At 40.8% G+C, this 24,840-nt stretch overlaps 1 protein-coding gene across 1 annotated transcript in view; it reads right to left on the minus strand.

Annotated features, from left to right (window-relative positions):
• Positions 1–6,103: 6,103 nt before the first annotated feature.
• Positions 6,104–24,840, minus strand: part of LOC110978064 (uncharacterized) — a 37,906-nt gene continuing 19,169 nt past the window's right edge. Inside the window, exons 31-58 of the mRNA XM_087140455.1 lie at positions 24,245–24,298; positions 23,749–23,802; positions 23,388–23,441; positions 22,352–22,405; positions 21,802–21,855; positions 20,687–20,740; positions 20,187–20,294; positions 19,826–19,879; positions 19,513–19,566; positions 19,332–19,385; positions 18,591–18,698; positions 17,601–17,654; positions 17,073–17,126; positions 16,578–16,685; positions 16,028–16,135; positions 15,379–15,486; positions 15,210–15,263; positions 14,753–14,806; positions 14,101–14,154; positions 13,357–13,428; positions 12,855–12,926; positions 12,065–12,085; positions 11,724–11,786; positions 11,155–11,314; positions 10,561–10,664; positions 10,070–10,141; positions 9,178–9,402; positions 6,104–7,456 (exon numbers count right to left, since the gene is read on the minus strand). Coding sequence (XP_086996581.1) covers positions 7,310–7,456; positions 9,178–9,402; positions 10,070–10,141; positions 10,561–10,664; positions 11,155–11,314; positions 11,724–11,786; positions 12,065–12,085; positions 12,855–12,926; positions 13,357–13,428; positions 14,101–14,154; positions 14,753–14,806; positions 15,210–15,263; positions 15,379–15,486; positions 16,028–16,135; positions 16,578–16,685; positions 17,073–17,126; positions 17,601–17,654; positions 18,591–18,698; positions 19,332–19,385; positions 19,513–19,566; positions 19,826–19,879; positions 20,187–20,294; positions 20,687–20,740; positions 21,802–21,855; positions 22,352–22,405; positions 23,388–23,441; positions 23,749–23,802; positions 24,245–24,298 — 2,232 coding nt within the window. The 3' untranslated portion in view covers positions 6,104–7,309. The remainder of the gene's footprint in view (positions 7,457–9,177; positions 9,403–10,069; positions 10,142–10,560; positions 10,665–11,154; positions 11,315–11,723; positions 11,787–12,064; positions 12,086–12,854; positions 12,927–13,356; positions 13,429–14,100; positions 14,155–14,752; positions 14,807–15,209; positions 15,264–15,378; positions 15,487–16,027; positions 16,136–16,577; positions 16,686–17,072; positions 17,127–17,600; positions 17,655–18,590; positions 18,699–19,331; positions 19,386–19,512; positions 19,567–19,825; positions 19,880–20,186; positions 20,295–20,686; positions 20,741–21,801; positions 21,856–22,351; positions 22,406–23,387; positions 23,442–23,748; positions 23,803–24,244; positions 24,299–24,840) is intronic.

Genomic DNA, 24,840 nt, shown 5'->3' on the forward strand with positions numbered 1-24,840 from the left:
ATATAGTGTTTCTGTCAACAACCCTCCTTGGCTTGAACATACATGTACAGATCTGTCACATCTGTTAATATTGTTGAAGACATCAAATTCTTGCTTTTCCAGGGACAAAATATGAGAAAAAACATAACCGGTTCAAGGTTTTGTATTTTTATACCAATCCTGCCAAAAACCAGCTCCCTCTTCCAACTAGTGACATTTGCTTTCATGAACTTTGGTATGATAAACAACTGCCTTAGGACTGTACTGTTGAAGGACATTCTCACCCTGTGTCATGCAAGGGCAAACATCATTGGGCTTTTTTTTAACAACTCATATTCAGCACCCATTAAAGGGAAATATTACTTCCCAAAACTATCAATCTAATTTCTTGTTTCATCAGTTCCCTAGTGCCATCAGGATCAAATGACTGTTGTGGATGTTTTGGACATGAAGGGAATATTCCACATTCAAAACACACAAAAACCAACCTGTTGGGGTCCAGCAAACGTCTCAAGTCCAACCCAAGGAGAATGAGTGGAGAGCATAATAATGTTATGCAAAAGAGACAAGAAATGGGAAAAAGTGCTCAGCATAATTCAGTGCTGTAAAAACGGAGATCCCAGATGTCACTCTTTAACTGAAGTAACTGAATGCGTTCTTGAATTTCAAGCCTCCTGCTGTGATTCCTAGGGTTGACCTATATACCTCCACTGTGAAAAATCCTCGATCGAGCAATTCCAAGGCGCACATAAAGAGAAATGCTGATTGGAATAAAAAGCCACTTCCACTGACTGACCTGTATTTCCAGTCAATGTCCTTTTCTGGTTATTACTATAAGTGTAACATAATTGTCTTACTATGCTCCCGCAAAAGGCAGCCATGAAAGCGTCACATCAAGAGACAAGGGAAGGTCACAGAAGAAAGTGCATTCAAAAACTTAGACTACGAATATGTTTTTTGGAAAGATTTGCATGCATTAGTTTTTGCATGTGAATTCATACTTGGTTAGAATAAAAAGAGCATGTTACTACTAGTACTAGCTCCCCTCCCCCAACTTAATTAGGGCATAAGGTTTTCATCTGTTTTCTTTAAAGTAGAAAAAATCAGAATTTCTTAACAAAGATCGATATTCCGACAGATTCTGCACAGAAAAGTAGAAGGAAAGTTGTGGTCTACTTCATAGAACCATTCAAGTCAGACTTATCGGAACTTTTTAATTTGCACAAACCTCTGGTATCCTTTTCTGCACACTACGCACACTGAGTGACCTCTGGATTCCAATGAATGTAGTCCATTTTCATACATGTATAAAATTGAGAAATTTGAAGCCGAATGGCCAAAACCACGGAGAGTGTACAAAATACATTCACATACACAAGAATTACAAAAAACAAACTAGACCAACACACAAGTCATGTTTCAAATTCAATACATGTATTTCCATTTGAGTTGACTGAGACAGAGCCGACCACTTACATCTTTCAGTGTTGCACGGTTGTACGTGGCCAGGCCCAAGACTAGAGTGGGGATGGGGGGCCTGAATGGACCGGCCAGTCTCCTCCCTCCCCTAGCAGTTGGCCCCTCCATCGGCAAAAATCCATAAGCATCAAAATCATCCATTTTTCTGGTGATGTACCCCCTTTGCTGGTGCTGTAGCCTCCCACTACCCTAAGCTGGTGACTGGGCTGGCTTTTTTAAAAGCACAATCTGTCTTAACACTTAACACTAAGGTCACTACGTGGCTCAGTTATAGCATACTACGTGCCTAATAGGCAGCCACCAATTCACCACATGTCCATGGAGAACAGCCAGAGTTAAGAAGTGTTGTAAAGAGGTGTTAACCCCCATTACTTCATCCCAGAATTGCTCAAGGGTTTCTAAATTTTCAACTTAGTCTTCTGGATCTATATGTGAGGGGAGTTGAAAATGGAAGGTCTTCCCAACTTTTGAGACACGTTCTTCTAATATTACATTAACCCTTGCCACCTGGCATATCATTTGGCTTACAAGACTCGTCAGTACTACAAAATACTACGTAGCAGTCTGAGCCTGAAGGACCTAACCCAAAATTACTACTTCTGGCTAGGGCACTTACATTGTTGCTAGTACAGAGAATAAAGTCACAGCATCGAATGGTACATTGTCTTATCTGTTGTATTTCATGCCTTCAGACAACAGTTATATTAGGTCATTTCTGCATACAAGCGACAGCACTATAGTTATATGCTACATTTTACTACTAAGTAGTGATTTTTAGTATTATGTAGGGTAAGGGTTAAAAAACTTGTCCCTACTAAGAATTCCACATGCATTTCTGTGTGTCCTCCACAAAATGACTACCATCTTTAAAACATCTTGAGAAACAAAGGTTTCCCGGAAGGTGAAGACACATGTAATTCCAGACAAGATATTAAATAAGAAATTTAATAATGAGTGGAAAAAAGTAGACTGGAGATATGTTCCAAAAGGACTGCAAATGAATCTTTAACCTGCAATTACTTTGTTGGGTCTACAATAGCAAGCATGGACAGAATATTTGAAACTCACATAGTTTCTTTGCTTCAGTCTCCAACAGTCCAAAGAAAACCTATTTGTAACTTTTACAAGGCCAACACAAACTGTAGTTGGTGCCCCACAAATCACGTACAAATTGCGAGGATACAGCTGGTCTCTGGCCAACTCCTGCAATGTCGTGTGAAATCGGTGCAGCCTTCAAATGTAATTTCAGACCTTGTACATGTTCAGGATTGACACCAGTCATCCAGGTCAAGAACGCAGCTTTGAAACTGGAACAAACACATTCTCAAGTCAACTTGGGAATTCCAAGGGTTGGTTCTGAAGGACATGATAATCTGGCTTGAAGCCATCCATGTACCAACTACCCAGTGTAGATTGATCAGACTGAATTATATCCAAATGTTGGAACTGCTGGCTCACTCTGGGCCAAGATTGATTGTTGCAAAAATATATCATGTAATATGGACATGTAAAGATACACATTTTGCAACAAAGTCTTGGACAGTATGGTTTATGGGTACCCCTAGAACTATGGCCTTATTAATTAAGTAGTGCATATGGGGTTCGTCAGCTTCTAGGGGTACTGTTCGTAGCTGCAAGGAAATGGTATCCAACTCGGACTGTGGCCTCCAGTATTTTGTTGCCCTATAAATGTAGTTGGGCTGAGCAGTCGGAGGTTTCATCTCTAAATTTCAGTGAGAGACACTTCCAAGTGGCTGCTTCTGAATCACTTGGCTACAGCTTGAAATCAGACACAACCATAACACAGCCACAATGCTCTTTTGTAATCCTTGCTCTATGACTCAAGCCAGAGGTGTAACAAGGACTAAATGTCTGGCGGGGGTATTCGTGGGAAGCCCCATTTTTCAAGCAGGCAGCACAAGAAAAACCAGCAGCAGCTGAGCTACATCAACCCCAACAAACTAGAAAAATAATAATAAGGCCCTACTTTATTCGGCATGGATAATGTAATTACACATACCAGATATAAACATAACATAGCATAATAAAAAAACAGTGAAAAACCACGGAAAGACACATCGCAGGGAAAATGCAAGTACAGTGTAGGACTGCCAAGGATAAAAACAAAATTGAAACAAAACACTGTCCCCAATGGGGCAGGTCTCTCCAATCCTACACAAGGACTTGATCTGGAGAAACAAATATTGCACGAGGAAGGTTCCATGGCAGAATTATGGGAAAAGGATAGAGTGAGGTCATGGGGGAGAGAGGTGGAAGGGATTGAAAAAAGTCAGCAAGAGAGAGGGAAAGAAGAAAGGCTACAAAAAGGGAGGTGAAAAAAGGAGAAGGGAAAGAGTTTCATATACAACACCACTTGACATGTTGTGCACAAACCCTGTCGGACTCAAAATTCTGAGTGTTTTAAACTATGTGGTTTTCCCCTCCTAAATTGAACTTTTCTGGATGTTTTTGCATTCTGGTGGCTATTTAGTCACTGCACGGATGAATTACTGGCGTCCGTATATGGAACTCTTCCCGGGAAAGGAAAACAGAGCGATAGTCATACAGGTGAAGCATAAACTCAGGCAGCAAGTAAGTAGGCCTAACATTTATCGATATCAGGAGTAGGTCTAGCCAGAGTAAAAAGGCCAACCCCAAAAAGCAGATAAAAAGTTAAAATCCCATGTTGTCAAAAAGTAGGTCACTGGAAATGGGACAACATCCAAAACTGAGACAACAGACTACAAGTTAAATTAGGTTTTAATTCCCACATAAAAAAACAACAAAACGGGGCACAGGCATTAACAGGACAGGTGATCCATTTCCTAAACAAAATGACACTTGAAACAGGAATAGAATGTCTATGGCGATACAAAAGGGTCCCCGCTGACAGGTATAAATATTCTATTCCCAGTCTCTTTTTCACCTATCCTGAAAATGAAACAGAAAAAATCCTAAAACGACTTTTCAAATTTTCACTGAAAAAAAATTGGCGAAGAACAAACCATGCAGCCGACTATTTGACGAAGCATCCAGCCAGATTCTGAATGTGTCGCTCTGAAAAAAAAAAACACGTGGTAATGGAGAGGGCGCTGTCGTTAAACCACTGACCTAAATCTTGCGCGTTATGCGCAGTGATTTGCGGGAAAGCGTACCACGGCGACGGGTCCGGTAATTCAAGTTTGGGTAGCCTTTGATCAAGGCGCCTGCGGCGAAATGGTAGTTGCTCGACTGCGAGGCTAGGAGCTGGAGGAGACGAGTTTAAGCGCCAAACAAGCCCACGAACAAGTTTGGCGCCGTATAGCCTTTCTTCGTGCGTTGGTTCTTAAACTAGTCTAGCGCCGATCCTCGCTCTTGAGTGACTATCCATTTCGCCGCAGGCGCCTTGATCAAAGGCTAAAGTTCGCGGGGGGGCCTAAATAATAACCCTGGCAGGACGTTATCTTTTTGAAAGAATTCCATATACGAAAAATTAGTGGAGTCCGTATATGAAATTCATTGCAGCAATTCCATTTCCATCTCAATAAATAAAAATTAAGTGTGCGCAAAACTCATGAAAAGACATTTTAGTACGGTCAACGTAGTATTCGCACTCTGGAAAATATTACGCTAACAACAAAAATGCTGTACTTCAAGGGATGACTTGCCGGGCCATGAAAATTTGAAAAGGGGGGGGGGCACCATTGTTCTCAAAATTGTTTTCCCTTTTTGAGTGATATTGAATGCATTTTAGTCATAAGTCTGAAAAATTCTTCACAATACACTAGAGTATTTCGCTCAACACAAAAAGTGTGTGTGGCCGGGGGGAGAATGATTCAATAGCCACCCCCCTCATCCTAAAAAGTGGATATATACCTCCTATCTCCCTCAGAATTACACCCGTGCTCACTAGTACAAAGATCACAATGGTCCAGTGGATACTGCTGTTGACATGTGAACAAGAGGTCCTGGGTTCCAATCCAGCCATAAAATATTACTACTATTATAATCTTCTTGACACTAGAATGTTCAGATGTACCTCATGACTTCCCAGTAGAAAAAGCATTGTGGTCTAGTGGATACAGCGACTGACTAGGGACTGAGTGGTCTTGGGTTTGAATTCCAGCCTTAGAAAATACTTCATAACCTCCCAGCAGGAAGTACAACTCGGTGGTTAGTGGATATGGCTGTCTTGAGAGGAAGAAGTCCTGGGTTCAAATTCAACCTCAGAACAATTGTTCATTGCTGTTATTTTGAGTAAGTTACTATCAGATCGTTTAAATATAACCTCTTGACAGTATCAAAAACAGAGTACTGCGGTGTAGTGGATACAGCTGCTAACTCGGAAGCAAGAGGTCCTGAGTATCTTATCAAACTTCATTACTATTATTTTAAATTTCCTGTTATTAGAGGATATACTTCATAACCTCCCAGGTTTGAGAAGAGCTTGGTGGTGTAGCCAATAACGCTGCTGGCTTGGGCACAGCTGGTTGTGATGGCCAACATTTCTGTTTTCTTGCACTTTCCCTTTTAAAAGCTATCTGCAGTATATTCTGTATGATGACATCACCAATATTTTGTGTGTGGTGCAATGAAATTGAGGGCGCTAGAATTTTAGGATATTTGACAGCAGTCACTGATAAAAAATGAATATTCACTGATATCATCATGTTATAGGGAAGCTTTATTAACTGAAGACAAAAACGGGACAGAACACAACAAAGCTTAGAATACATGTGTGCTGGACTGAAGTAATGTGAATGCTACAGTAGACAGTCAATGTTCTCTTCACTGAAACAGAGTCTCCAAGACAGAATGTTTCAGAAAGCTAACACAACCTTCCAAAAATTTTTTACAAATTGGAAATTTACCTGTTTTATGTTATTTTTTTAAATCCACGTTATGTTCATTTGGAAAATGACGGGAAAAAAAACAGGTCTCAAAATTGCCTACTATACTTGAAGAGGGGTCTTAATTTCAAAGCACATTTTTTTTTTACATATATTTTCCAAAAATAAGGCAGGTTATAAACACCTTCTTCACGGTTGGAAAAGTGAAAAGAGAACAGAGGCATGTTTTTTGCACCCCCTATTTAAACAGGAACATTTAAACAGGGGTTACCCACAAAAATGCAAAACCAGAAACGTTTACATCTTGGATGGACAAAATAATAGGCAGCAGACAACACTGTCGACAGATGTTTTTACTCCATATTCAGAAAGTTTTCCCTTCTGCTGCTCTCTCTCTCTTTCTCTCTGTTTACGTTCAAGGAAAGAAAAAAATTTGGTTCAATGCATGCAACAATATGGGGCTAAGGGGATAAGAACCAACGGTTTTGTTGGTTGGATTACGAAAGGACCAACCTGAAGAAAACTGCTTCAGAAAAAATATAAAAATGGACAACTTTACAATAGTTCATTCCGAAGCAGGTTATTTAATGTTTTGAAAAGAAAAGGACAGATTCTATTTCACTTTTTCCTGATGAAGTCTTTCGAGTCACCTGAAAGATATTGACGTTATTTTTGTTTTCTTGACTCATTTTTTTATTACACTATGAGTGTGTAGAAAGTATGCCCTGTGTGTCTAGAACATCGTTAGAAGCAATCGTGAGAGGAGAAATTATTTTCAAATGATATTTTCAAGAACAACTAACTGATAAAAGCTATGAACTTTCATTTAAACATTTAAAGCAAACTGCTCTTAAAAACTCTGTCTTAACTGCTTAAAAACTGGACGTTCCTGATTTGAAAGCAGTATTACAAAATGCAACTCCAGGTAAACAGACAGATGAGCTTGAGCTATTTATCCTAATGTTTCGCAAAACTTAAGCTTAACACTGCAATGGAGTTAACACTTGGTAGTGGGTGTCTATCTACGAGAAGCAGACAGGGCCGACTTCCACCCCAAATTGTTGCTTGGCTCTGCCCACGTCCGACACAGCAAAGTCAACCAAGGGTAGACGTTCCGTTTTCTTCGTGGTGAAGGAGACGGTGGTCTTGCCCCAGGTGTTGTCATGTACCTGCCAAGACAGTGGGTAAAGATTTGAGGAAATCAAGAGGAAGATAGACTTTGGAAATATTGTTTGCGAAGTTGCTCGGATGCAATCTGTCTCTTGCTATGAAGACATCCATATCCAAACCGATTCACGAGGTATGTCACAAACAGGAGAAATGGGCACTGCTAGGAATGGAGCCTGATTTTATTGATATCAGGCTTTGGAAATGTTGGAGTCAACTGATGTTTAAAAACTCTCTCTAAAAAGTCATAATGAAATTTCAATTACAATGTTTTCCCACTTAACTCAAACTTTAAAAGTCAAGTCAGAAGTTTTTTATTTGAAAAAAAAAAATTAAAATGGTATTTGAAATGGCCAGGTCTATATTTTACAACCTTAACAAAACCCAAAACAAACAAAACCCAAGACGTCACAATCGATGTTTGCCCTACTCAAGTAACCAAAAAAAATGTAAAAAAAAATCTTTTTAAAGGTACAATTTTTCTTAGAAAAATTGCTCACCAGTGAGGGCGAGTCAATCAATAAAAAATCTTGCTTAGACAAAACTACTTAAAAAAAAAAAAGTAACAATGGCGGTAGTGGTGTTAAGTGTCACCATCAACAAGGTAGCTTAGGTACTCTCGAAGGAATGAATAGATTCTGAAATAGTTTGTACTTTATGAGGCTCCACAAGCAGGCCAACAGCAGAGGCATAACCAAACGGGAAGATAAAGAGGTCTGCCCTCCTCTCTCATCAAGGCATACATTCCTCCATCTCCCAACCAATTTGGTTGAAGCTTTGTACGACCGACTGAACGGCCTCTTGATCACTTCACACTCACTTCCATCTCCTGTGTCCTAACAAGCATGGTGTTCAAATGCATTCTAGGCAAATTCTGCATGCAGTACGGTGGGGGGGGGGCATTTATCCTCATGCCTATTTTTACACACGGATGTTTGAACTAGTCTGCAGAGTCTGCGGCCGTGGTTACAACAAATATCACTCCACAGCATTGAGAGGATTCAGAAATGTGCGGTGGGGATAATGTTTGGATCCTCTTACACAAGAAAATGATGAAATGATGATGTGGAAGACCGTAGAAATTCCCTTTGTGTTTCATTTATGGAAAAATCTTTAAATAAAACTGATCAGTTCACAGATTTCCTCCCTTCTGACACCGTTGTCTGGACCCTCAGACACAAAGCTGAAATTCCTGAATTCCACTGTCAAACCAACAGGATGAAGAGTAGCACCTTACCACACCTTGTCCATTGTTTAAATGTGTGTTGATCATTAACACTATGATTCTTTTTGTTACTGTCGTGTTTTAATGTCATGTCTCATTGTTTTGGTTTTTTTTGGCCCTTTTAATTCCTTTTTTTGTTTTTCTTTTTTTTTTCCTTGTTTGCCCCTTTTTATGCATGTAAATTTATAAATACTTTTATTAAGATGCCTTTTTGATTGATTTAACGATATAAGTTTGTTTTATATATCATTTATAATATTTTGATACTGTAAATTCACCGACAATACGGCCTTGTGTTGCTCAAGGTGGATATATTAATAAACAGTCATTGATTGACTGATTGTCTAAGAGTTTTTTTAACGATGATGTTGCGAGAAATCTTGACTGAATGACCGCCAGGGGTCAGCATTTCTAATGTCCATCTCTGTTCAAAGACTGTGGTTGTGACATCTTGGTGTTTTGAAATTAAGGCAGAATCCCCTAATTCCTATTATTTACCTGACACCCGTCTTCTCCTTCCACTTCATACTGCAAGTCTTTCCGGGTGTTCTTGATGTTCATGCGCACGTCGTTGGGTCCCACTAGGGTCAGAGCTTTGACCATGCTACCGGCTTTGTTGGCCACGGCGTGGGAATTCCTGCAGTGATAGGTGAGGTTCTGCTTGGCCTGGGAGTAGATGAGTCGCAGGAGGGTCAGCTGGACGGGCTTGACGCTGTAGCTGATCTGCAGATACAAACGGATTGAATGATGGATTTCGGATCACCCAGTTGGCAACACCATGGAAAAAGGTGGCCCAACATCAACATCATTAAGGAACACATTTGTCCCAAAGTGAGGAATGGTGTAAAGAAAAAAAAACAAATCTGTCTTAAGTCAATCTAGCTCATCAGGCCAGCATTTATCTCCAATTTCAGAACCATGAAAAAAATGAAAATATGTATGTTTCCCCTAGATATGTTAGCTCGTCCAATTTGACAATGGGATGGGGGCATATTTAGTGTTCTGAGCAAATGTAAGACTTATTTGTGTAATTTTATCCACGCAAACTTGTGTGTAATTTTATTATTTTATAATTTGATCCTGTATTTCAATTTAGCATCTTCGGAAATCTGACTACAATGAAGGGTTCCCCTGGGTAAATAACAAAGAAACAAATCAACTTTGATCACAGAGCAACAAATGAACTCCCAAAGCTTTGAAATTATCTCTCCTCACCTACATGTACATGTAATATCAGTCTACATAGAAACTACTGTAGTTAACAAAAAACAACACTAAAACAAAAACACGAAACAAGAAGGTTGCAATTTAATTCTCCCTGACCGTCTCCAGAAATAATCTGTCAATGAAATGGTTCCTGAACACGGCAAAACAATTATCATCGCCTCACCTCAGAGCCATTCCTCATGTTGGAGAAGTCGACCTCCTCAGGTTCGCCAAGGTAATAAGTGGCTTTGGGAATCTGCAGATTGCACAACAAATGGTACAGCAAAACAAGAAAGAATTCATGAAAGTTGCCTTTGTTCTTGTTCCTCAATGAAAAGGGCCTAAATGCTTCAACTTCGTGATAATGAATCCACATGTTCCTGTTTCAGAAAGTGGAGGTTTGAGACCAAATTTTTGTTCATTTCCTATGTTCTCTTCAAGTACATGCAGGAAAATAAATGCATCCGACTTTTAATTGTATTCAAAAGCCTGTGTATTTGCCAAATGTCTAGTTTTCCAGACTTGAGGCTAAGAAAACCCCGCAATTTCTTGTCAAATACTTGTCAAATCAGTAATACCCTCCCTTTAGAATGAGGATTGTTAATCAATCGAAGAGTTCTGAGGAGAAGCAAAAGATTCATTTTAGCGGGTAAATGTCGTGACTGCGCATCTCACCTCCTTAGTATCTGGGTAGATGCAGGTGGCGTTGGTCTTCTTGTCACAGTAAGCAACAAATTTGTCATACGGAGAGCCTCCGCTGGGGTCCAGGGTATAATAACCTAAGATTTAGCACAGGAAAATTTTAACCATGCTTTTTTCTTGGACAAAAGAATCTTCTCTATACTATTTACTTAGACGCCAACCTGCCCATTCTCAGTGGGGAATAAATCAATAAATTGTAAAGTGTTTCATAAATAAACAGGGCCTTGTATTAGTAAATATACACAAAGTCATTCCTTATGTAAAATACTAAAAACCTACCGAGCTCATAAGCAACATTTGTCCAACAAACAGGTATTTTGATTTCCACAAGGACTCTGCTGATTTGTTGACATTTTTCAGCGAATGCATGGGATTTAAATGTAGACATTTCTGTCACTGAACAAAATGAGTTTGTTTACTCATGACGAAGGTCTGAAATGCATTTGTACCTGTGAGATACTGCATTTACACAACAAAGAGCAAAGAAATATAACTAAAGCCATCAGCAAGGCTCCAGTGAGCATCTGAGTTATTTTTTCCAATTTTTTTTCTCATTAACCAACTCACCACTTGGAAGTATGGGGTGGCACCTGAAGAGATCCTTGCAGGAGCGGGCTGGATACTCTGGCTCACCGTTGGGTAGCAACAGCCTCTCGATGCGATTCCTCAGCTGGATGATGCGGGCCTCATAGTCATCCTCGTCAATGGTGGCATCGTCTCCATAATACTACAAGTCAGCAATGAAGTTTTCAAAAGTAACAGATGTATCAAAAGTGCACTGATGCACATGCACCGATGTTCAACAGTGACTGTTGAAGTACACAGAAATTGACAAAGAAACACATTGTAATAAGAAACCTGCAATGCTGACACAGCTGGAATCGGAACAGTAGACTTGTGACCGAGTGCCCTTGGCGGTGTCCACTGCATGCCACACACTATACGTGCACACTGGTTCTCACGTATATCATGCCAAGTGCACACAACTGCTTTTCAGTTGAATAGGCACAAACCTGCAGTGTCTTTGCATAGGTATTTGGGAGGGGATCTATTTCACACTATGAGCAATCTTAAAGACTCAAGAACTAGAATCTCCTAGAGTTACAAAAAGAAAAATTGAGACGTAAAGTGCTTACAGTAGCATATGGGTTGGGTCCCTTGTCCACTTGAGAAGTGGCGTATGAACCAGCGTAGGCATACTGCAAAGATGGACAAAAATAATCACATAATGAGCAACCAAAAAAAATGCAACTTTAACATGAACTCCATGGTTAAACTCACATTGCATCTTTTTATATTTCTTTGGGGTCTGCACATTTCATTCAAGACACTTCCTGGAGGTTAAGTTTGCATTTGAATAAATTCTTTGATTTCATTTACAATCTCAGGGTATTGTGGTAGACTGTGTACTGATACATAATCCCCTGCATCGAAAGTATCATAAGAAAAACAGGGGAACAAAAATGAGACGACTCACCCCGGAATAGCTGAGAGCTCCCTGTGAGGAAAAATAGAAAAAGTATGAGACTGCTTGTTTAAAGCAAAGTGCTTCATCATTATATCCTTGACAAGAAAGTATACCGTTCAAAAATAAATTTGCTAAATAGCATTTATAACCGATGCAACAAGCTAGTCACTCACAGGAGAGAAGTTCCAAGGATTCATCATGCAAAGATGCTCAGTAAAGACCCGATGGGCCTTATTCACAAGGCATCCATTTTTGATCATGTTCCCTGAATGTATCTTATTCAATGTAACCTTTCAAATGGGTCGGTGCCAGACTGTTTTGGGTTCCATTGCCTCACTTTTCCTTTTAAAATTACTTAAACATTTAGATAAAGTCTTAACAAATCACACATTTCAAATTATCTATCACTGAAAACAAAATTAACCTGCTGCTTTGTTTTTATTCTCATGTTATCAAAAAAAAAATGTTAACCTCACTTTCAATTCAATATGGCCGACTCATAAGGCCAATGAAGGGATTTTAAGTCTTGCACTTGACTTTGGATAGTGACTGGACAGTCAGGAGGGTAAACTCTCTCCACCTATTATATCCAATGCATACAAAGCAAGTGGTTCTGCAAGATGTATTGAATTTCAATTGGTTGTATTTATTGTCTATTTTAATTTCATGCATCTATTAACATTAGTCGCCACCTCCAGTCAAATTTTTTTTTTTAATCCGAGGTCTTGGGACACAATATAACATAATTCTAGTGAGCAAAGAAAAAGCAGTCTGTACTCAGGTGGCCAAGTTGACTTACGGGTGCTCCGGCAGGTCCTGGGGGTCCTGGAGGTCCAGCTGGTCCAGACCTTCCAGAGGGACCGCGTTGGCCCTGAAAACAAACAATTTTGATAAGAGATCGTCAAATTCTATGTTTTTCTTCACACATAAAAGAAACAGAAGATTTTGGAAACAAACCAAGCTACAGGATGGAGCTGGACTTCAAACCAGCCACCTAAACCAGCAGTATCAAACAAGTTTACACCCACTGTGAGACACCTTGTGCAGAACAACATCTGTGGGCTCCTATAATCTCAATTAAAGACTGACGACTAAATATTCATTGCCTTGCTGGGAGAGCACGCCAGTTGTACAGAAACACAAAACGGCAACCTGTGCAAGTGAGGATGAACTCATACAATGATTAAAGAACCTCTACAAAGGTTTCAAGAAACAAAAAATGACAAAATTCTGCCTTAAAATTTCATCACAGGACTGGTCTACAAATATTCTTCTTTTCTAAAGTGATACCAAGCACTTACCCCTGGTCCTGTCATACCGCGAGGACCTTGTACTCCATCCTTCCCATTTCTGCCTCGAGCACCATCGATACCCTAGAGTAGACGGAATGTCGACATCAGTTAATCTCTTGCGCCATTAAACACTTGAAGCATAGATAGATCGGTTCAAAGCCCACAATAACAACAAGCAATAAAAGTGACCGATTTTTTAAAAAAAATTCCTTGAGATGGTGAACTTTTTTTTCAGTGTTGCCAGTCACTACACAAAACACTGTGATACAGAAAATGAGACACAAAATTCAATTTATTTTAGAAATACCAAATAGATAATAAAGCAGCAAGCTGAATAACATCAATTAGGCATGAGGTGAGGTAAATGCACGTTACCCTAACCTACAGACAGGAAAGCTTTGAGCCGAGTTACTGCAACACAGATTGGAAACAAAACTCAACATAAAAGCAGACCACTGTGAGACAGGCCACAGTTTACTTCACAGGGCCACTTTAAGCTTATGTGAAAATAAATTTTGAAATCTAGCCTTCAGATTTTTAAATAAGACATATAAATGATATTGATAATATTACAAGTTTCAAAGCACTGATTTTATATTATATTCTTGTCAACACTCTGATCACGGTGCTACGCAGCCCTTCCACATTACTTCTAGATGTTAGTACCTGAACCACAACATAAGCAACAGACTTTTGTAAACTAGTTGCCAAGTCTCGATGAAGTTATGCGTAGAGAAAGAAAACTTCACTTACCGGGGCTCCAGCAGCACCTGTTCGTCCGTTCTCACCACGAGCTCCTGTTGGGCCCTGAGAAAGAGAAATAAGACATAGCATTCCACGATTAATCTTACATCATTAGATATTTGCCATTTCCTTTAGTTACCTTATTCAGAACATTCCCCCAAACCCTGGACATCTTTCCAGTTTCCGCCTAGTTATGATTAGCGCTGTCAGCAAGACACAGCTCTTTCCAACAAGGGGAAGGAGAGAACTCTGAAGACAAATGACACTGTGTTCAATTTGGAAGCTTGCATATTATGATCAAATCAGAGGAAACATGTTTTCCTTAGAGGCACTCTTTAATAGTAACAGACTGATCAACTGTGAACAGGACGAGTGCATACTTTTTACTGGCACGTTCCGTCCCCTAATGCCTTTCTTTTCCCTTTTGTTTCCTTGTTTTTTCCCTCCCCCCTTTTTTTTAAAAGGGGCCACGGAGCCCCTCCCACCATGACTTCTTCCACAACCGGAGCAATGAAAAGCAACATCTGTCAAATGCAACAGATGAATTCATCTGGCAAAGAAGCCTGGTTAAATAATGATGTCAGAAATGGCCTTGCACTGCTTCCCAACCTTATGGCTTGTCATAGGTAGTTTAAAGTTGGGATTGGGTTCAATAACTCACTTTGGGTCCCTGAGGTCCTGGGGCTCCAGGAGCACCACCCCATCCCTTGTGGCCCTGGAGAGAGAGAAATGAAAAGGCAAATTGTTACTCAATATCCCAAAACAACTCAGAAGGTGAACGCTGAGGTAGTACTCAATTATGGCAGGACATACTTATGCAACCTAAGTATCAAACCCTGCACCTTCTATGGTTTTTACAGGACTTCCAACACTACTGCTCGTCTAACTGAAACTTTATTTTGGGTTTTCTTTCTCCTTGAAGGTTTTCTGTTTTATCAAAGTACATGAGCCACAAGCTCTTTTCAGCAAATTACGGTGTTTATGCTTGTAAGCAAGTCTAACTGTTATTTTGGGGGCGTCAGTGACCACAGAGCTAGGCTTATCGGCAGTCGCGCAGAAACTGCAACAATCCCAGTTCCCCACTGTGCTAACTATCTCCATTGAGATGTTGAACCCACCTGGGCGCCAGTCGCACCTGTCTCTCCTCGTGCACCAGCAGGTCCAGCTGGTCCCTGTGAACGAACCAACAGACGAACAAGTGAAAATCTATTCTGACCAACAAATGTAGGCTGTCGCAGCAACGTAAAAGAAACGACAGAATAATTCTGCAATGACGACAATGCTTACAGCCGGTCCCATGTCACCATCGGGTCCCTGGCTGCCTCTTGATCCAGCGGGTCCAGCCGGTCCACGAGCTCCACGCTCACCGGGACCACCGCTTGGTCCTTGTCGGCCCTGGCAAAAGGAATCACAAAAGTGGCACAGCATGACAATCAGTAACAAAACATTGAAATTATGCATCGTTATTTGCTCTGCAAGTCAAGATCACAGGTCTACTTATCAAAGGGCGTATAGTCCCAAAAGTTTGTCCCCCAGTTAGTTCCATTCCAGCATTCACACAGAAGTATTCTTCAGTCTACATAGGTGCTGCTTTCGTCCCTACAAACTGTACAGGAACAGATCCAGGCATTTTGAAAACGAGGGATGGGTGCAGGACACTGCTGTAGAAACATACTCCCCACATCCATCTCTGCTCTATAAAACCTAATTTTAAACAAAAGATACGACTGTGATTTATGTATACAACAGAGTACCGAAGTGTGACGTCACTGTGAACCAGAAAGTGCAGTGCAAACGAATGGAGTACGTGCGCGTGTTGGTTCATGCGCTGGTTATCGCGCTAATGCCTTTTACACATTAATTGTGTGCGTGACGTATTCACTTCGGTACTCTGTAACACTTTCTACTCAAAAAGCGAAATTCAAGTAACTCTTACAGGCATTCCGGCACTTCCAGCTGCTCCCTGGGGTCCTTGAGGTCCCTTGTCACCTTGAGGTCCTTTTCCTCCCTTGGCACCCGTTGCTCCATCGGAACCATCTCTGCCCTTTGGAAAGCAATAATCAGCAGGTTTAAGCGATCACAAAAATGACAAATTGATTGCAGAGTCAGAAAATAAATGCGGTTGGCAATGCCAGATTAGGGCACTTATTGCTTCAATTATTTCAAAGCTAGTCAGGAAGGGAGTTATACAAATGTTGCCAAGCTGCTGACAACAAATTTTATTTTGTGCTGAGGTTTCTGTGCTTAGTGGGTTAATAAAACTAGACCCTCATCTCATCAGTTGATTTTTTGCAAAGCAAGAAACTGTGCCAAGTTCAACAAGTTTAGTGACTCCACATAATGAATTCAAGCCATATTCACGGGTGGCCTCATGACAAAAATGTAGCCCAGTGAACAGTGCCTGCATCTGTGTATCATGTGAGGACTGTAAGGTGCGCGTACTGTTCAGATATGTTAGAAGATATTCACTCTCAGAGTAAACTCACGTCAGATCCGGTGGGTCCGCGTGGTCCCTTGGGACCCTGGACTCCTGAGGATCCAGGAGCACCGTCTGATCCAGGAGAGCCACGTTTACCTGGGGCTCCATCAGCACCCTGGTATAAACGCAAAAAAAGCAAAGTCATCATTCAAACCAATCGCTGTTGTAACTGTGTATCCCTGCCACCTTCACTGTCCACCGTTTGAACCGAAGCACATAGGTGCATGTGTTTCTCAGAAGCGTAATCACAACCTTTCTGGCGCTTACACCATCTACAATAGGTGGAAAGATAACTGCATGAACTCGGCATCCACTAATGTATCTTGGAGCTGGCTATAATTATAAAACAATTCAGGAATTGAAACAAGTTAAGTAAAGAAATGAGTGGCAGGCCATAATTCCAGATCAAACAATTCAATACTACTGAATTTCAATCTGGAAAGGTTTAAGAACTTGTTCGTAAAGTGAAAAAAAAAGCCAATTAACCATGAGTAGTACTTACAGGGCGTCCAGCAGGGCCAGTCGGTCCTGGGGCTCCCATTGCTCCCATACCACCCTGGGGGAAACATTTGAAGAGGAAGAGTGATCAATACAAGTTTCATCACTCAGACATTCCGTAAAGAAACAAGTCAATAAAAAGAATCACCTGACGTTTCTTGATTTGCTACAGTAAAAGGATAAAAGAAATATGCAAAGATGTGTCTTCTCTACTTTTCTAAGGTTCCTCTTCCTTCTGCTGTAGGTAGCTCTAATCCTCTAAAACTACTTTCCTGAAAGGGGATAACCTTGTGTGCACAACCTGCATTACACAGACATAGGCTGCATCCGAATCTGTTGTCTAGAGATAGGTCTAGGTCTTCGCTCCATTGGAAATGCGGGGAGACGAGCAGACAATAGACCTAGCTGAAGCACTGGAAGTCCGTTTCAGACACGGCCTTACATACATAGAGGTCCACACTCGGTTTGCTAGGTTGGCACGTCACAGTTAATGCAAGGACATTTCTATGATGGAAAAAAATGAGATACTTACGATTTCTCCGATGATTCCAGCTGGGCCTTGTGGTCCAGCAGGACCGGGAGCTCCCTGTAGAGTTAAAAAAAATTAATTTGAACCGTTGGAAGAAGCACAGATTGTAGAACCAGTTAAGTTGTCAAGTTAATAACAAGAAGTATTTACCTGCATAGTATTAACTACTTGAAGTCACTGGGATTTTGCCAGGTACAGAACTGTTTCTATGAAAGGCAGAAGTGAAAGATTTGTTTTGGCTACTTCACAATTTCACAATGATTCGTTTTGGCTACTCCACAACTTTCATCCCCTTATAATATGGACGATTCACAATAATGCACCTCCGGGAGTTTGTAATCTTTTGTGAGACACCCAAACAAAAGGCAACAACTCCTGTTTATTTTTTACTGCAGTTCATTGGCAATGTCCCTCTCACAAAGCAACAGAAATGGTGGCAAGTTCTTTACAATGACTTAGTTTTTAATAAATATAATTTGCGTACGTGATTGGTTATGTACTCGCACAGACGGCGAATGGGTCGTATACGTTTATGGTTCCACGTTCGGCCTTCTCTTTGTCAGAACCGTATTTCTGTACCTTATTTTAACGTTTGTGGTAAGTTAACTTAAAGGAGTTTTTTATTGAATACTGTTAATCGAGTACGAGTACTTTGATGCTCGAGTACAATTTTTGCATGTGGAGTTCCGAGTATTTTATAGCCCAAGTACAAGGACTGTAGTTCAAGTATGAGTACTTGGATGTCTGAGTACAAGTATGAGTACTCTGAAAACGGTACTTGAGTAGTACTCGAGTACGAGTACTACAACACTGCTTTTGTGTCACATTTGCACGTTTTCTCTATCGGACTATATATTTCAGAGATTTTTTCTAATGCCTAAAAGCTGGTTTGACCTGTCCCCAAAGGAAGTACTTACTGTGCATAAGAGAAATTCTGGCTTTGCAGGAACTGCTTCTCGCATCAATTTAAACCGGGCATCGAACAGTACTTACATCTGCTCCATTCCTGCCGTCGTCACCACGTGCACCGGAAGGTCCTTGGGGTCCTGCGACACCACGGATACCTGCTGGGCCTGAAGAACCAGTCTCACCACGTTGACCCTAGAAAGACAGGTGTACATGTACTTATCTTTAGTCAACAGCTAAGCAAGGATCACTGTCTTCATCAGCAACCATATCTAAGGTGAAAGTGGCTTCCAAAAGGTTCTGCCATCACAGTGGAATGCATATTAAGCTGCCAATTGAGAACTTATAGGTTAAACTGTCTCAAAACAACACGGATTTACTTGGCGCGGGTTATCAGAAAAATAATGGCAGTAGGACTGCAAGCGAAGCCATGCTCATTTATGCATTTGTTGTTTTAGATTCAACCTCTCATATTTTTGGCAAACAATTGGAAAGAATTCTATTTTTCTCCACAGATCAAGAACTTGCAAATGTAGCGCACTCTCAGTTCTTGATATTTGCATGGCTTGATCCTCCACTAATAATCCATGCTGAGCTTGAAAAAGGCTGAATTTCAACTTGTCATTAACAGAGAGATTTGCAGTGAAGCTGAAGCAGGCCGTCTTTCTGAATATTGCAGCATTTGGTCCCTCACGCAGACTCTGGACAACGCACCCTGCTTCCCATTCAATTTGTATGATTGTTTGTTTGTTTTAAGTCTCAATCACAAAACCAAAACACACCCAAGAAAAAAAGACAAAACAAAACACAAAATAAGGTCACACTCACAGGTGCACCTGATTTGCCACTTGGTCCAGGCGGTCCAACCTCTCCTCGCGATCCCTGAATGCAAAGACAAAAGAAACGAGTGACGTTGTTGATTGTTAAACAGGAAAACTCATCCTCTACCAAATCCTGCCACTTTATGCAGCTTCATGACATCTGAATGGATTTCTAGATTTCTACTTACGGGTGCACCACTGGGTCCAGGAAGTCCCACTGGTCCAGAATTTCCACCGATGCCCTTTGAAATTCAAAATCAAGGCTAAAGATTAGAAACAGTCAGCATTATGGGCATTAACAGACAGACTACAGTGAGCAATTACTGACAATCCAAAATTCTCAGGTATGAAATGACACAAATGATTGATGCGAATATCGTAACACCCTAACAAAACCAGCCCAGGCCATGACAGGCACAGAAATGGCAACCTGGCCTATGACACCCATCGTTCATCTTATGCTCTGACTTCAACAGGTTCCAGCAAGAGGTATGTACATACCAATGGTCCCGATTCGCCTGGTTCCCCGCGTGCTCCCTGGGCTCCAGTGGCTCCCTGAAATCAAGCAATCAGATTAGTATTTTCATCAATACTGTGGAACTCTGCTTCATTCCCACAAAAGATTAAAGGTACTACAAAATGTTTGCCAGCACATTGAGACCATCTGTACTCTGAACTCGAATGTCTTGGCCAAGAAAGGTGAAATGGTGTTTGTCAACCCAACTAGGAGAATCTTCCAGGGTGCTGAATACAATTCAATGAAGAACACGATCCTGTGATATCCCCTCACATGCGAACGAGAGCTGCTTGTCCCTCTAAGAGAATTCTCAGAAAGCGATGGCATGTCATGTTATTTACTCACAGGAGCGCCAGTACGGCCTGGAGCACCCACTGATCCCTGGACTCCTTGATCACCAGGATTTCCTTTGGGTCCCTTCTCTCCACGAGCTCCTTCTGCTCCTTGTGGTCCCTGCAGACAAACATTCAACACAATTGTCTGGACTGATTAGGGAATGGAAGGTTTTACTTAAAGACTGTGACAAGAATCAGCAGCCATTACTGCGGTGTCTCCACGTGTGTGAACAAAAGAGATGCACGTTGAATGTTTCCTCATCAGGCAGTGGGAGCAAGATGTGTCGTTTAGGAATGCATGGCTGAATGTTGGAGACACAACAAGTGATAGCGTCAGCGAATCGGTCTATAAAGAATGAGTTCCAAGTGCTTACCAGCGTCCCCTCGTCTGTTCTTAATTTTCACTAGTGTGATTAAACAGTTCTAATATTATACAGGTCAGTTTCTAGTTTAAGACAATGACATAAGAAAGGGAATTTGATGCCATAAACACCAACAATAAAATTTTACCTGTCCTCCTGGGATGCCCTGAGCTCCACGGTCGCCAGCTCTGCCTCTCTCACCCTGTATTGAAAAATAAATAGTCCGAAAATAAACAGATGGTCATACAGCAGGAAATGAAACAATCCAAAAAAATTTGCTTAGCAATAGCAGGTCATGGGCCAAAATGCCCTTTCCGGTTCCAAGGCCAAAAATTATTTCAAGGTCTAGTAGAACCAGCATAAATTTGTTCCGGAAATTGGTGAATTTTGAAAGGCGGGGGAAGGCTGGCACCAAATGTGACTATATAAGGCCAATGTGCATTTAGATATACATCTGTAATGTATATTACATTCCTTCGGAATCTTAGATCAGAACGACATATTTATTGCTTTTTTAGTGTTCTTGCTTTTTGATTTTGACATTTTGGTTGTGGGAAGTCCAAAAAATTCTTCACACACCTCCCTAATTTTTTTCCTTGCAATGAAAACAAGGGGAGATGATTCCATAGCCCATTCCTCCCCCCCCCCCAAAAAAGTGGTGGAAATATACCCCCATCCCCCCGGATTGACGCCCATGTCTGGTAGCCACCACAGTCAGGCTAAAAATGGGAGGAATTCTTCCCATTTCCGAAATTTTCCAAAACCAGCCTATTTTTTCCAAACTTATTTGTTGATTACTAAGTGGTGTCCTCAGTACTCACGAAAAGTGGCGTAATGAAATTTCAAGGTTTACAGTTCAAAAAAGGTTTCCGAAATTTCTCCGTTATTTTGCCTGCGGATCTCCGCTCTTACAGAATTTTGCTTACCAATTACATTGACGTTTCTATGATCATAAACATTTCAACGTGACATATGCATGCTGCATCTAAAATAGAAAGTGGGTATCTTAAGAACGCTGAAACTTTAATGATATAGCAGGGAACCAGCCAACCAAATGCCATGCAGTATATGATGCTTGTGACTGGCTCACTGTTGTCTTTTGGCTTAGGGTATAAGTAAACCCAGTGGCATCTTCTGCTTAAAAGTGCTATGAAAGAATTCCTAGATTTCTTTGTTTGGTTGTTTTCTTTCTTAATACTTCTCGGTATTTAATCATTTATTCATTCATTGGTTTCTAGAGGTCCCTTTAAGAAATTTACTCACAGGGTTGCCATCAGGTCCAGGAGGTCCAGTTCGTCCAGATCGGCCAATGCCTCCCTAGAGCAATACAAGAACTTTTGTGAACTCTCGGCCAACTTTCAGCATTTCCTTTTTTCTCACTTTTCAATTAAATACAATCATTTCCATTTCTTCTTGGCGAAATGATAAAAAGGCAGTTGCTGCTCTTCCACTTTGCTTTACATTGGCTGTTAAAAATTTGTCACATCTCTTGTTTGATCAAGTAACTGCAACTGGCATATTACAAACACTGTTTAAAAAGCAAACAAATGTAGGATTATTATGGATTTTTCAAGCTTCCACTTTACCAAATACCAAAAGTGATGCTCGATGGAAAGGTTTTCCTAAGAGTGGCATGCATATAAGTAAAATGTTTGAGTTTATGGAGACTTTTTTGGGAATAAGGACATTAAACCGAAATTATGGCCCTATAAAGGGAGCCAAAACAGGAGAAAACAACAGAGAGACCAGCAGAGAGCATTTGAATAAGGAAGATGCAGACAGACAGATATGCAAAATAGACCAATGAACATACCGCATCTCCTCTCAGTCCAGGAGATCCACCTGGTCCGGGGGGGCCAAGGGGTCCCTGAAACAAGACAGGGAACAAGACCAATTAAGTGTTGATGTTAACATGTACAGCAATGTCACCGCAATCATACATGTATTGAAACAAATAAAAACCTGTCCAATGACTGTGTGACCGGCAAATGAATGCACAACTACACAGACACAAACTCTGTCACAGATTCAAATGTGATCCTTTCACAAGTCAAAAATGTAACGTAGCAACGGCATTTTACCAAGGCCTTGTACTTTTCATTCTGTATCTAACCACTGTTTGAAATCTTTTTATTGGCAAGACCTGTTGGGAAAAGAATGCAAATGTACTTGTATTCAGCTTTGAAAAGTTTTGTAAAGTTTTGGATTCAAAAGCGAAACAACTTGCAGCAAGACTGGATTTTTGTTTTGGATTTTTTTTTCCACATTTGCCTCACTGGGCACAACTGTCTCCGATATGTGTCCGTTGTTTTTTTTTGTATCTATCTTTAAAAAACCACATCGTTATTCATGTGCAAGCAGATGCCTGGCTAGGCTAGGACAAAAGTCCACTTCAAAAAGAAAAGAGAAACTATCTTAAAATCTTCCTTGATCTATGCTTGAACGTCACACTAGGATTGAATTCCCTGAGACAAGCAGACTGGTTCAAGACAAAAGCTCCATCACGCGGATGACAAGACAGGACTCAAGAATGCCAATGTCTTAAGTCAAGTTAGTTAATGCTGGGGGAAAAAAATTTCTTCTATCTAGGTTGATGAACAAACAACGGATTCCACTGATCTGTTGAGCAGTAGAACTTTTCAGATTGGTGCTTAAACCCCTTCGCTACAGATGACCGTTACTACAACACCTATGTGTGAGCATTAGTGCATACCACACAGACAGTCTATTCACCATGCAGCTGCTGGTTCAATGGCGCCGGCTGCTGGACAAAGCCCTCCATTCATGGCACGATTAAACCCAGCAGTCACGGTCAAAATAATCCTGCCATGCAGGGGTTAAGGACTTACCCTTTCACCTGGCTGCCCGGCTGATCCACGCTGACCCGTTGCTCCTTGTGCTCCCTAAGAACACAAAAGATCATTTGCCTCAAGTTCATCATGGAAACACAGACACAGGTTTAATTTCAAGGGCAACCTGCTATAAAAATTGACATTCCCAAGGCAAAGCCGAATAAATACCGGATATATATCAAGTTTATTTGCAGAAAACGTTTTTCTTTTTACATATATAACATTATAAAACACTTCTGAAATTTCCAATCAATTACTCGTTCTTGCATCTCTGATCTCAAAAGAGAATATAATTTCGTGGACATAGCTATGGGCATTTTGGGGGATAGTTTTCTGACGGATTCAAATTGGTACTCACAGGAGCTCCGACATTACCACTGGCTCCTGCACCACCTCGGTCACCTGGGGCTCCCTGCAAATTAAAATGAACACTCATGAAAAGAGGAGGATTTTAATTCACTAGAACATCTTATCTTTCACATTTTTACAAAACCCCCAAATGATCTGAGCATTAATTGACAAATGCTGGAACAGATCATGGAAATTTGACTTCTTGCTCATGTGAAATGGTGAGTAATGCACAGAGCCTGTCTAGGCCACCCGGCCACAGAGATTGACCAGTAGAAAGTAGACACTAAAATCTCTATCCCTCAGGAAGTTGGAAACCAAATAAATCTGGAAGAAATCGGTACATCAGTATTTATTCTTCCACAGATGAAAATCATTCCAAAGTGGTCATCAGAGGCAAACATAAAGGTGATTTTTGAGAGAAACGTGGAGGGGACCAAATGCTCTGTAAAGAAAGAGAATCAGTGGCATATTCGACGTTAAAAAACATGCTGATGTAAGCTTACCGGAAGGCCCGGGATTCCTATACGTCCAACATCACCAGAGGCTCCCTTGTCACCCTACAGAATGAAAAACAAATTATCCTCTGCAGTGAAAGCAGATTCTTCACTGTCCCCTATTTTTGCACTCCATTTGAGTTTTCAACGACTAGCGTTCCTGATTCAGCTTTTTTCTTCTCTTGTAAATGCATTTGTCCCTGGGCCCTCTGGGAGAACACTCAGGGCTGCCCAGGGATAAAAGATCATTGACAACTGATGGGACTACCCTGGTAAAATTTTTTAAAAAGTTAACTGACGTGTTAAGATTGTCAGTACTATCGTTTGAAAGATTAACCTTCCTACTTGACAAGCACCGTCACAAATTCAGTCCTCTTCCCCTGCTACAGTACATACACAAGTCACATTTACATGTCAATTTTGCCTGCAGGTACAGACTTGTCTACGTTGAATGCTTGCATACAGAAGGGTTAATTAACAATTAACCCTAACACTCCTCAGTCCTCCAACAGGTGAAGGATTGAGGAGTGTTAGGGTTAACAATGAGATTGTTGTCAGCGGAAAGCAGGAGCTCTGATGCTTTGTTTGAACGTTTTAGGGGAGAG

Source organism: Acanthaster planci, linkage group LG08 (assembly GCF_054643075.1).
Source record: "Acanthaster planci isolate LZ-2023a linkage group LG08, COTS_SCS, whole genome shotgun sequence".
NCBI classification, from domain to species: Eukaryota; Metazoa; Echinodermata; class Asteroidea; order Valvatida; family Acanthasteridae; genus Acanthaster; species Acanthaster planci.